Source organism: Leptidea sinapis, chromosome 23 (assembly GCF_905404315.1).
Source record: "Leptidea sinapis chromosome 23, ilLepSina1.1, whole genome shotgun sequence".
Lineage (NCBI taxonomy): Eukaryota > Metazoa > Arthropoda > Insecta > Lepidoptera > Pieridae > Leptidea > Leptidea sinapis.
Window position 1 is genome coordinate 5,288,946 of NC_066287.1, and position 13,875 is coordinate 5,302,820.

At 39.4% G+C, this 13,875-nt stretch overlaps 1 protein-coding gene across 1 annotated transcript in view; it reads right to left on the reverse strand.

Annotated features, from left to right (window-relative positions):
• Positions 1–13,626, reverse strand: part of LOC126971359 (vacuolar protein sorting-associated protein 53 homolog) — a 29,901-nt gene extending 16,275 nt beyond the window's left edge. Inside the window, exons 1-8 of the mRNA XM_050817644.1 lie at positions 13,365–13,626; positions 12,392–12,598; positions 10,446–10,664; positions 9,156–9,279; positions 7,521–7,642; positions 6,298–6,465; positions 4,155–4,278; positions 3,320–3,387 (exon numbers count right to left, since the gene is read on the reverse strand). Of these exons, the coding sequence (XP_050673601.1) occupies positions 3,320–3,387; positions 4,155–4,278; positions 6,298–6,465; positions 7,521–7,642; positions 9,156–9,279; positions 10,446–10,664; positions 12,392–12,598; positions 13,365–13,490 (1,158 nt within the window). The 5' untranslated portion in view covers positions 13,491–13,626. The remainder of the gene's footprint in view (positions 1–3,319; positions 3,388–4,154; positions 4,279–6,297; positions 6,466–7,520; positions 7,643–9,155; positions 9,280–10,445; positions 10,665–12,391; positions 12,599–13,364) is intronic.
• Positions 13,627–13,875: the final 249 nt, after the last annotated feature.

Consider the following 13,875-nt stretch of genomic DNA (forward strand, 5'->3'; position numbering starts at 1 on the left):
GGAGTTCCAGATGAAGAACATGGCAGTAAAGGCGTCGGTATACTTCTTTCAGAGCGAATGGCAGAATGCATGCGAGAGTATGAGTGCGTAAGTCCCCGCCTTATCTGGGTCCGACTGAAAGTAGGTCTGACACCTCTATTTTTGGTAGGTGTATACGCTCCGGACTCTTCCCATAGTAAGGCGGTAAGAGAAGAATTTTGGGAACAAACGAGAGAAGTTTTGTTATTGCGTAAGTTGAATGAACGTATTGTCATGCTTGGAGATTTCAATGCAAGGGTTGGAGTGAAGCGTGATGGGTATGAAAATGTGCTTGGGACGTTTGGGGATAAGAGTGTGAATGACAACGGCGTATACTTGTTAGATATATGTGTGGAGATGGGTCTGTCTGTGATGAATACGTGGTTTCAGCATAAGATGATACATATGTACACGTGGCAAAAGAAGGAAGGCAATGTTGTGTTAAGGAGTATGATAGATCTTGTGATAGTCGATGAAAGAATAAAAATGAAACTAGTGGATACTAGAGCCTATCGTGGACCAGATGTCGGCACAGATCACTATTTGGTAATTAGCAGAATAAGTGGTTTGTTTAAGCGCTGGCGGCACAGATCAAAAGGGTCAACTACTGAATTAGAACGTATAAAAGTGGAAAGATTGAAAGATCAGCAAGTAAAAGAGATGTATAAAAAGCAATTGAGTGAACGGCTAGAAAAAAGCTGGAGTGATGTTAATGAGGAAAGTGTGAATGATGTATGGTCGGTATTTAAAACCAACATTATTAAATGTGCTGATGATGTATGCGGTGTGAGTAAAAGAAGGCGCAAGAAATGCCAAAATGCCGACTGGTGGGATGATGAAACTAGAAGAATGGTTGAGGAAAAGAAAAAAGCATGGCTGGATGTCTTGGCAATAGAAGCAACAAATAGAGCGAGTGGCGGTATGAATGAAGATAATGTTAAAGAAATCAAGGACAAATATAGATGCGTGAAAGCGAAAGTTAAAGAATGTATAGAGAAGAAAAGGAATGAGAAAAAGGTGAAATATAAGGAACAATTCGGCGCAAGTTTCCGAGATAATATAAAACTGTTTTGGAAACTCGTGAAAGAAGCGCGGGGAACAAATACAAATTCATCTATGAAACTGATTAGGAATGAACAAGGTTAGGTCATACATGAAGAAAGTATGATACTAGAGTGCTGGAAGAATTATTTTGAGAGCTTATACGAGAAAGATGTAAGTGAAAAAGAGCAAGAAGAGATAATAGATATGTTTGTGGACCCGAGTGATGAAATAGGTTTGGATGAAATTATGAAAGCGTTAAGAGGTATGAGGTCGGGAAAGTCTGCTGGGTATGATCGAGTGACGACTGAAATGTTGAAGGCTGGCGATGGACTAATAGTGAGCCTGCTGCATCGCCTTTTTAATTTATGTTGGAAACAGGGCCAAGTTCCAGACGATTGGACGAAGGCAGTGATTGTCCCAATTTATAAAGGCAAAGGCTCGCAGCAGGAATGTCAAAATTATCGCGGGATCAGCCTTCTTAGTGTTGTTGGAAAAGTGTATGCCAGAATATTGATTGAAAGAGTAATGAATGTGACTAATGACAAGGTATGGGATGTGCAAGCGGGATTTCGGAAGGGAATGGGATGTACGGATCAAGTCTTTTCCTTACGCTGCATCACTGAAAAATGTCTGGAAAAAAACCAGAAAGTATATTGCGCGTTCATAGACTTGGAAAAGGCATATGATAGGGTGAATAGAAAGGAATTATGGAAGGTCTTATCTATGTATGGGGTGGACAATTTTCTGATAAGGGCTCTGAAATCTCTGTACAGGGATTCTCAAGCCTGTGTTCGTGTTAATGGTGCCTATACGGGCTGGTTTGATATCTCCAAAGGTGTCAGACAGGGTTGTGTAGCGTCGCCTTGGTTGTTCAACCTATTCATGGATAGATGCATGAATGATGTGAGAGAAATGCAATGTGGAATCAATATGGAAGGGTTGTGTGTTAAGTGCCTCTTGTACGCCGATGATCAAGTCATTTTTTCATCATCGGTAAATGAGTTGCAACAAATGATTGACTGTTTGAACGGGAGCTTTAAAGAGAGAGGTTTGAAAGTAAATGCAAGAAAGACGAAAGTGATGGTATTTGAGAAGGATGAAAGGTTGACTGAGTGTACTATCACGATTGAAAATGAAAGGGTAGAACAAGTTACAGAATTCGTATATTTGGGTAGCATGTTTACAAGAGACGGAAGATTTGAAGGTGATATTGAAAGGAGAGTGACTGCGGGAAATTGTGTGAATGGAGCGCTGCATGCCTTTATAAACGGTAAGACTGTGCCAATAGAAGCGCGAATGGCTGTACATAATGGAGTGCTTGTCGCCACGTTAATGTATGGAAGTGAGAGTTGGGTATGGCAGAAGAAGCATAAAAGCAGAATTAACGCAGTTGAGATGCGATCACTGCGTAGTATGTGTGGGGTAAGACTGACTGATAGAATTCCGAATGCGGTAATACGAGCGCGCTGTGGTTTGAAAGAGGATGTTGTGACAAGGACTGAAAAAGGAATGCTTAAATGGTTTGGACATGTGGAGCGAATGAGTGAAGAAAGAATGACGCATCAAATATATAAGGCAAGTGTGTGTGGGCAAGCCGGTCGCGGGAGACCTCGTAGAACATTCGTCGATCAAATTGGGGACGTTTTGAGAAAAGGAGAGGTCCGAAGCACCCGCAACCGGCGAGCATGTATGAAAAGAGTAATGAATGTAGAGGAAGCGCGTGAGGTGTGTAAGGATAGAAGCAAATGGCATTCTATTGTCTCTGCCTACCCCGACGGGAACAAGGCGTGAGTATGTGTGTGTGTGTGTGTAGGAATTGAAGACTAAGTTATAGTGAAAATAGCAGTTTCACAACAGTGTAAAAATGGTATCGTATTTACCAAATTATTTCTAAACCTCTCAAGACGGCTACCCGAAACTAGTATAATTGTCACCTTTTTTGGTCTGACATTCTCCAATATTGTATTTACTTTTATAAGTTGCCCCCTATGGTCGGACTGAAGATTATTAATTATGAGTTTACTAGTAATAGTAACATTCGTAAAAATATTATCTAAACAGGTTGCTGTTGTTAAAGTGATTCTAGTAGGTTCCCAAAACACATTGAACAAATTAAAAATTAATTAATTTATTAAATCAATTACTATTTAAATACGTTATTTTTTGTTTTGTTTTGTTCTTTAATTTTTTTATATTAAGTCTAACTTGTAAATGCTTTGTGACTCATGATTTGTGAACATAGGTGTGAGATACTTACGTCTCTGTTGTCGCTACAACCAACTTCTGTCTCGTGGGTGTCCGATGTCTCCGCCGGAGTCTCGGTACCTGTAAGCAACAGTACCGTTTTTTATAACTTGAACAATGCACCTACGTCGATGCACTCCAATAAACACAAGAGAACTATTTTCAAACACCACTTATCTCCTCTCCTTCTTCAAGAACTTTTATAATTACTTATTTTATATGCCCTTAGAGTGCTTTCGCGCTTCGACCGTGTTTTCACGGATCAGACGTAGTACGAAAGCGCTCTTATAGTTATAACGTAATTAAATGACATTGATGCAAGCGCTGTGATAATCTCAGGTAAATTTGATTAAAACAAACATATTATTGTCGATATAGTGTCTTCTGCGTTCAATAACAGCCTAGCGAAACTCTCTAAGAAAAATGCAGTTCACTCGATTGTATGAAAGGTGCAGTAATTGACAGATTGACAGATGACGGCTATAATCTTGTAAAAAAGGAGATACTCGAAATCTTCGATACTCGTTCACTTCGTTTTAAGCCACTGTTTGCTTTCAAACTAAGCCGGATTATACTTAGTGGCCAAACGCGATACTGTAATTACAACTATTACAAACTTATGTCGGATGACTGCACGTTTCATACTAAGCTAAATTGCAATTGTTACTTAGGCAGTTCTGCCTCTTATTACGTAGTATTTAAATCCTCTATGTTCAAAAACCTCACTATATAACTTGCCTTACTCTTTTCATCTTTTAGTTGTAAATAAAATAATTATATCTCTCCACGTGGTGTGAACGTTATATGGAAGTAATTCGATGAACTCTCTGTTCAGTAATGAGACTCACCGACAAATCTCTTGTGCAGCAACATCTCGAAGTTGCTCGTCTTCTGTATCGCGTACAGCAGCAGTTTCACGTCCACCTCGCCCCGCCGCGACACCAACACCTCGCTCAGCATGTCGCGCGTCACCTTACACCACATTACTAAATTAAATGTCACTACAATATTTACTGGTTGGGGGATTAAAAAAAATATACTAAATATACAATCATTACTTATTACATGAGAACAAGATTCAAAAAACACTAATTATTAGGTGAAAAGTGATGAAACTGTATGCTACAAGTATAACGTGACCATACGTCCCGCTTTGAGCGGGACAGTCCCACATTCTGGCAGTCTGTCCCGATGTCCCCAGCGAGACTGACATAATCCCGCTTTTTCAAACTGACCAAACTATTATTTAAAATGTTTTCCCCGCTCGTAATGCGTGCTCACGGGAAGAAAACCCGTTGTTTTGAAACAAATTTGTTCAGCCGATAAATTCAAATTCAAATATATATTCAAAATAGGATATAAAATCCCTTATTGAAATTCAAAAACTACCACCCATTCCAAAAGAATGCCTTAGACCTGAGACGAACGGGCGCAACAAACTCAGCGGGTTTTTTTTTCATAAAAATGGTTACATGGTTACAAAGTAATATCATACCATTAAACTTATTATTTAAGAGCCTGAGGGCGGTCGCTCCATTCCCAATCTGTGTTACATTTACTACATCGCCCCACAAAAGACTTACTTGCTCGACGTAGCCGAGTAAAAGGCATTTTAAGTTTATGTCATATTCCTGGTAAAAATTCTCGAACCAAATCCCAACCTCAAATTGAATCCCAACCAAAGAACTCTTACAAACCGCCACTGAATTGACTCTATTCTATCATGGTGAACATTATAAAATGGAGACCAAATCACTGAGCAATACCCAGCGGAAACTCCATAGGGAGTGCCGCTCGCGCCTCTCTCTCCCCAAGAGAAGGTCGCCTTCGATGTAGGCTTAGAGGGCACCTGCCCAAAGCCAACTGCAGGTGGTGTTTAGTGCGTAGGCACCTAGGTTTTCACGTGAGTCCCACATAACCAACGCAGACTTAGGCTGCGTTGGTATGCATGAGCATTCACCACCTCCCACCCGTCGTTATCCCGGAGGGTAGCCCTTTCCCTTGTTTGGGCGCAAAAAAAAACTGAGCAATACTCCAGGATTCTTCTCACTAAGCCATTGTATAATAATATCTAGGAGCTTTCCTTTTTAAATCGTCTGACATATCTAATAACAAAGCTTAACATCCTATTTGCCTTTGAACAAATATAATCATAATGGCCTTTGAAGGATAGGTCCCAGGCAAAGATGACCCCCAAGTCCTAATCACACACAATCATGAATTAAAGGATTCTTGCGAGTGAATGTAATTAGTAGACACTTTTTATATATTCAGAATCGTGAGGTTTATTTCACAAAACTGCCAAATAGTGTCGATGTCCCTTTGCAGCAATGAGCAGTCCATTTATTTGATGGAAGATTTTTACATCATCGGCGTACGCCAGGCACTCACATCAGATTTTGCATAATAAATCATTTATAAATGCCAAAAAAAGTAGAGGACCAAGATTTGAGCCTTGAGGCACGCCAGAGCTAGCAAGAAACGGCACTGACTAGAAGCCCCTCAACGCAACTAGTTGCGTATGATTATATAAATAAGATGTGAACCATCTGTGAAGATTACCATGAATTCCCAGGTGATGAAGCTTCATTAAAATCACTGAATGATGAACGCTGTCAAAAGCTTTCGCAAAATCTGTATATATCGTATAGATAATAAAAAAAACTCTAATTAATTTATAATCAAGATAGAAGATAAACACGGCTTTACCTTCTAAGAACCTCTAGGTCATTTTGTAAAGTGTTAATTATGAATGTGAAATGAAGCTTGACTTCATTGAGTTAAGTGTCTAATTTAGTTGATACGGTTTTAAAGCAAAGGATTGACATATCTTTTAAAATATTTACCAAGGAGCTGCCCTGTGCTATTTGAAACTCAATCATCAACTGAAAATCTATACCTAGTACAGATCACCCCACGCGTTTTATATGAGTCATCAACATCAAGTGCTTTTTGAGCCACGCGGACTAAATGACTGACTGAGAGGCTCACCTTGCAGAACTGGTACGCGATCCTCTCGCTAAGCCTCCAGTGCGCCGGGAACACGGCCCCAAGCGTCTCCTCGAACGACAGCAGGTGCTTCTTGAGCCACGCGTAGCGGCGCTCGATGTGTGCCAACCACGCGGACTCTTGCTCGCGGGAGAACAGATGCTCATACTCCTGAAAGCGAGAAAAAAAAATATCTTATACCATTGAACGAGCAGTTTATATGCACTTTAATTTTATCAAAAAAAACTTCTAAAGTGACACTGTATACTAACAATAATTATTAAAACGCCATCTGATATAGCAACCAGCATTGTTACTAGTTTTTGACAAACTCAAGTTTATATGTTCCTAGTGATCCTGAATTATTATAAAGATGGCACTGAACAAATCAAATACACTTTATTCATGTAGGTCACGGAATTGACTTATGAATGTCAAAAAAAATCTTATTGAATCTACTGCTACTTCGTAAAGGGTTGCCACTCTTTTAAATCATGATTTACATTTTCATCATTCTACAAATAATACAACAAACATACTCAAACGTCAAATAGTCAATGCCTTACACGAGTAAGTCAAACAAAATTATGTAAATTAATACAAAAAAAAAGTTATTGAGTACAATAGCTGCATCCATTTTTATATTTATACTAGTTGACCCGACAGACGTTATTCTGTATATAATAAATAAAATAATGTTTTTTTATGAATTTGTCAATAATATTTCATAACATCAAGAATTATTTCGTAAAATATGCTCCCTGTTGTTGTATTGAAATTGTTTTACAGCAGAACTGTCAAACCGTGCGTCAATAAATTCTCTCATAGAAAATATGTCCATACAAAACAAATATCGGACGACGCGACGGGGGGCACATCAAAGGAAAAACAAAATTGTTGGTTTTATTTAATTCCGAACACTTTCATATTTATTCACCTTTCAAACCTTCTCTGGACTTCCACAAATAATTCGAGACCAAATTTAGCCAAATCGATCGAACCGTTCTCGAGTTTTAGCGAGACTAACGAACAGCAATTCATTTATATATATAGATATAACTTTTAAGAATCTGAAGCCGAGCCTCCGGAAACAGGATCATCCTGCCACCACAAGTAACGCCCGTTCACGAGCATGACGCAAAGCCAGCCATCGCCTCCCTCAACCATATTTTAGGGATCAGTTACAGCACTATCCGTGGAATGATATAAACAGTAATGATTGGTACCTGCAGCTGCAGCCCTACGAACCACGTGAGCAGGTCCCGCTTGACACGCGGCTCTAGTGCGTCCAACACGCCACACGCCTCGCCCAGTGTGCGGGCCGACACGCCACCCTTTCCAGCCCCGCCTGCCAATAGCCACCAACAACTACACCAGGTGCCTCGCATTAGTTATCAGCACTGACCTCTACTACATACCACTGAACTGGCGGCCGTCAGAGTGCCTTTGTGCCTGTTTGATATCCGCCATTTTGGCGCTGTTGGCCAGCGAGAGTCTGCGGTACTAAAACTAGTGATGACAACCTCAGCAAACATCGATAGATGGTGGGAAATTGTTTACAAAAAAAATGTGAACTTTATTACGTTTATTCTTGAAGTATAAATAACACGGAAAACGAACGAAATGATTTCAAAATGTAAAAATTCTTCAGAGTATTGTACGTTCCTTCGCAGCCATTTGTATTATATATCAAAATTAGTTCTCTGGACGCTCGCGAGTGGCGCTTCAAATAGGCACAAAAAAAATGCTGTCAAACATATGGAACAGCCTGTCCAGTGGTATTTATACAGGTCAGTGGTTACCAGCTACAGCACCAGCCACATTGTAGTAAATAAACTATTCTATTACCTACATAATATTATATTTGTCAAATCATTAGGCTCGAAGGACCATAAAACGTGATAAAATAATATGTTCAAAATAATATCTTTTTTTGTATCACTACCTGTAATTTTATTTATTAAATAGTTTTTTCAAAGTTGATATCGTATCTAAGATTTGTATTTATAAAATCAAAGGCGTTAATTTTGGCCCAAAAAAAAATAAAAAAAGGCGTTTAAATAAATTTGTCACGACAAAAAGTTTGCAACAATAAAGCTTTTTGTCTTGTCAAATTGCTAATAATGTTTTCTACAGATATTTTTTTATAAGATTCCGTTTTATATTATGCCTTTATTTACCGACAACAATTTTTATTAGATCTTAATCGCATTCTTAAGTGATACACAATATATATAGGATAAACTTAAACATACATATAAAAAATTTATGTGACATGTATAGAGATACCCAAAAAGATTTAATTAAGGCGACACTAAATGCCAGCGACCTTGGGCGATATGAGTTCACGGCTGCCGGCCCGCCATCTATGTAACAAAGCCAATATTTTCAAAATTCTTGGGTGGAAAACAATTTATATGCTTACAATCCTCGTTATTCACTACTAATCTGAATAAATGAACCTACACAAAAAAGTACAAGCTATAAGAATAACTTTTCTGAGAGAAATACCAAAAAAATGTGTCACGCCATGCCAAAAAACTTGTTTAACTTCAAAGAAAAGTGGTAGTTCAAAAAGACTCGGCAGTGTTAACTATAACCAACAGCAAGCATTAGCAACCTACAAATAAGACTTAAGGATGTGTAACAGGATTAAGTAAGTGTTCATAGCTCGAAATGCTATACTTTCACCACAAAACTTGTCTAAAAACACCATGTTTGCGTGTTTTCTGCTTACTCTTCGCCTTAATAGATAGACTGTTGGATAGGTACCACGGCTTCCAATAATTATGTGAAAGGTTCTCAAATTGAATTAATTTTTGCGCTTACAGAGATCGTGTGGTACAAACTGTGGCACTCACCGGTGAAGGCCTGCTTGAAGTCGGCAACGATCTGGTCGGCCAGCTGTGAGCGGATGACTCGAACGTCCTCCCGCAGCACATTGAGCTCGCGGATGTCGCGGTAGCACTCCAGGTGTTGCAGCACCTGCACCATCACACACACTCACTTGATGAGGGGTCAGCCTTAGCCATTGGTATCAAATTAAAACTATTTATTTCCATAAGATTTATTAAAAACCTCGAAACTACCAGTGAGAGGCTCCATTGCACCGGATGCCGGCTAGATTATGGGTACCACAACGGCGCCTATTTCTGCCGTGAAGCAGTAATGTGTAAGCATTACTGTGTTACGGTCTGAAAAGCGCCGTAGCTAGTGAAATTACTGGGCAAATGAGACTTAACATCTTATATGTCTCAAGGTGACGAGCGCAGTTGTAGTAACGCTCAGAGTTTTTGGGTTTTTCAATAATCCTGAGCGGCACTGCATTGTAATGGTCCTGCTCGTCTCGTCCCTTATTTTCATAAAAAAAAAAAACATAAAAAAACCTCGTAGCTACAGTAGCAAGAAACATGCCAACGAACTGACCTTTTTTATAATGAGTTCGAGCAGTTTCCTACTCAAGCATTATTGTACATTAAATAGTCTGGTATTATTTGCTTTGTAACAAAGAATTATATTGTAAAAGTCACGGACTAGTAAAAAAATAAGGACTCCGTGTCACCTTACATAACAGTGTAGCACCAAAACAAGCCAATTAACGTGTACATACATAGCCCCACGCACACACTTACACTACTACAGGCCGATAGGCGGCCAGTATGAGAATTGTCATCGTCTGTGACAGATCAGTTTGCGTCTCAATAAAATTTAATTTTAAAAATGTCGTCGTGCGTTGTGAAAAAGTGTAAAACGATGCTATATAAGTATTTATGGCCATATATGATTATTTAAGGGAGAAAAAATTGTGTAACTAGTATCCCCCGTAACCCACACACACACTAGCATAACGATGCTTCACTTGCTAATATCACGGCGCGGAGTCCTTCTTTTTTTACTCGTCCGTGTGTAATAGTATATAATCTACATGTTTGGCTCTATTATTTCAATATTGAATAGTTCCTTTATTGAATGAGGACATATTTCAATTGTTAGGAGACTAGGTATAGTTGTTCAAGATTCATTGATTTTTAAGTTATTCCTCCGGTGTTGTGACACAGATACACTTACCAACCAGCCACAAATTCGTTTGTGATTCTATTCCAATGAAGGTTATTGGTGAATTGAACACGTCAGGTTTTGCCGCTACCCACCTCCATGATTGCCTGCAGAGGCAGCACCAGTTCCTTGTACTGTCTGTTCTGCGCCAGCGAGCGCAGCGTGGCCGCTCCTCCCGCCAGCATGTGTAGGTGGTTGAGCGCGGTGATAGCGGACGTCAGGTTCCACTTGGCACAGTCCAGCTGCTTTATCTCCGACGTGATCTCCCGCACCATGCTCTCGCTGCGGGACGCCTTCTTGTTTATGTCCGCCACCTGATCGAATCAATATTTGATTATGTCGGCAGGCAGATTATAACAGGTATACAACACGTTCTATGGTCCTAGTCAATGTTAATAAGATATGATATACGTATACACCACCGAGACCACAGAGGATCATCAATTGATAAAGGCCGGCAAATTCTCCCGCAACACCAGAGGCGTCAAAAAAGTGTTGAATGCCTTTGAGGAAGGTGGAAATAAAAAACAAAAACAACATGCTTACCAACTGTTGAATGAACTATTTTGGTATCTTAATAATTGCTACGTATTTTTAGTGGTGGTGATATGTCACAGAAGCCGAACAATCCCACTGCCCCAGCACATAAATGAGTGTATAAAAGGGAGGTGTTTGTCTCATAGAATTCACTCTCGTTCCAAAGTTTCGCGAGTCAACATCTCCTGAGAATGCCTAGTGTCGAGGCCAAACACGTGTCGAATTAGTTTCAGCAAGGTTTCACATCACCGAGTAGCCCGATTTTGCAGTCGAGAGTTCAGCGGGGGTCGATTCTTCGGTGGAGGACTGTTTAACCCCTACCTAAAGGCCGTGCGCGCAGTCCGGTGGTACATTTTGCCTGTAGTTAGACTAAAAAAACTTATAAGCGAAATTAATACTAATTCATTCTTTTTCATCATTGCTCTATCCCACTTTAGGTGGAGTCAGCTCTCCATCTGGGCCGTGACATTCTGTCTAGGGTTGTCGGATTGGGCAAATTTTCTTTTATCCACTGCCGTTGTTTTTTCTCTATCATGTTTAGGTTAGTTTACTATAAAATAAAGCATAAAGTGACCTCACCACCACAGATGGCTCTCTTTGAGCTTTTCGGCTCCCCTATGGGCTACTATAAAACTGCCGAGGATGTTGTACTTTGTCATTTTCATTTCGACCATGTGAGGTTTTTGCACGTGAGTTCTTGAACTGGCTAGCACTCTGCTCCGCAAAGAATCGCCGGCCTCAATGCCATCTTGTATACCATTCCTTTTATGCCAACCAGCATGATCTTGTACGTAAAGTGGTTCGCACTTTTGCCAGCCGATATTTACTCTGTGTGATATGTTTTTTTTTCATGATGACTGATCCAAAGTATTAAAATTGTGACACTTTAGGGACTATTTCTGTCTGGATGGTAAATAGTAGATGAGTTGGTGGTATTGCAAAATTTTCACTCTAGATGTATTGTTTTTAGATCGGCAGACTTTTAGTCCTTCTTCCAGCGCAATTCGCGCTTTCCTTTTCAGTACAATGTCCGCTAGTATGAAGTCTATTTGGGACTTTTTCCCATAGCTTCTATGTTATTAGATAACCTGACTAAAGTTGATGATGTGAAGCAAAATCTAAGATAATTCTTCCTCCTTTGTTAGAACTTTCGATTCCCGCATGGATCTCCTCATAGCATTTATGAGGAGATCCATGCGGGATTTCTACTACTACTACTAGTTTCTCCCACATGCCCGTTTAGGTCAACCATAGCAAGCCATTATTCTTCTGATATTATATTCACAACAATTTCATCAAGGTCTGCTCAAAATGCTTCCTTTTCTCCCTATTCACAACCCACCTGAAGTGCATAAGCACAGATAATATTTGTAATATAATATAATTATGTTAATTTCAATTGAAAACAAATGTCTGGAATAGCCAAATTGGCTTCGAAGATACTTGGATGTTATCAATTGTGCGAGACAATACTACATGCCTGTCACCACGAGACTTGACATACCTGTAAGGCCAGCTCTGATATACAGTGCTGTGCCTCCTTGAGCGCCTCATGTCCAGTCACTCGCTGGTCGTGCTGAGCGCGCACCAGCCGCCGCATGTCATGCTGTACGGCGGCCAGGCGGAACTCACAACGCGCTGCTGCCGCCTCCACCGCCGACAGAGACTGCTCCGTTGGGAACACCCGGTTGATGTATGCCACTGCATCGAACTGTAAGTACACCAGGACTTGCTCATAGACTATGTATTGCAGAACTATCACAAACATTGTTAAAAGACACAAAGATTAAATTATATAATGTAATAAAGAGAGAGATATTAGTATACAACTCAATATCAAAATTCTACAATAAAATAAGTTCTACCACCACTTTGAGTTAGCATCAATATAAAAATGTTTACTGTATGGATACCATGTCAAATGATCACTTCGCTTCGTTTTCCCCCAACTGGCATAGAATAACTAGTATAATTAATTAAGACAGTTAAATAGATATTTATATACATACAAACCACAATTCATTGTAACTCTCAAAACTGGAAAAGATCCTTCCTTTCCTTGCCTTTAAGGTTTAAATTCAATGGCGGACCTTATCAGCTGTTCTTTGACAAGGTGGCAAATGTTTAATTTTGGGCACATATTATTACTGATTTTTTCTTCAGTCCTTCAAGGCAGAAATAGGCACCGTTGTGGTACCCATAATCTAGCCGTCATCCTGTGCAAAGGAGCCTCCCACTGGTAAATACTAAAACTGAATAAATTTACTTATCCAGCATTAACCTGGATAGGTTGACACAATTTGGGTACCTACAGAAATAGTGCGTTCACCAACGTTAAAGACGGCTCGTGTGATTCTTCTGGTGTTTCAACAAAGGTGGTACTGATCACTTGCCATCAGGTAACTCATATGTTCATTTGTTCTCCTCTTCCAAAACATAGTTTTCTATATAATAAAAAAGTAGAAGTGTGATCTTACTTCATCACTATCAAATTGTTCTGTTCCTCCCATCAACTCTTCAATTCGACTCATAACAGAAGCAGGAAAATTTAACTGAACTTCAGGACCACTATCTTTATCATCTAATACGTCGTTTGAATCCATAGTTATTTTCAAAATTTATTTTAACTACTTTTTGTGCTAAATTTAATTTCATAACAAACTTATCTGTATCTTCAGAATTATGGATGGTAAGGTGGTTTCTTATAGATAAATGTAAACATTAAAAATAAAAATTCAAAATATTATTTTTCGACATTGACAGTGTCACTTCAGAAATTAAAACGTCATGTGCAAAATTCACTCATCACTGACACTGTAAGGTCTCTTTTTTTTTTTTGGAGTTTATGGCCTGGTATCTAGACCTTTAGGCCAAATCTTGAGTATTTTTATTAGGTATATTATAATTTCCCAACTGTATTTTTGATGAATTTATATAGAGGCACGTAATAGGATCTATTTTTCAACATATCACTCAGGCGGCGGGAGG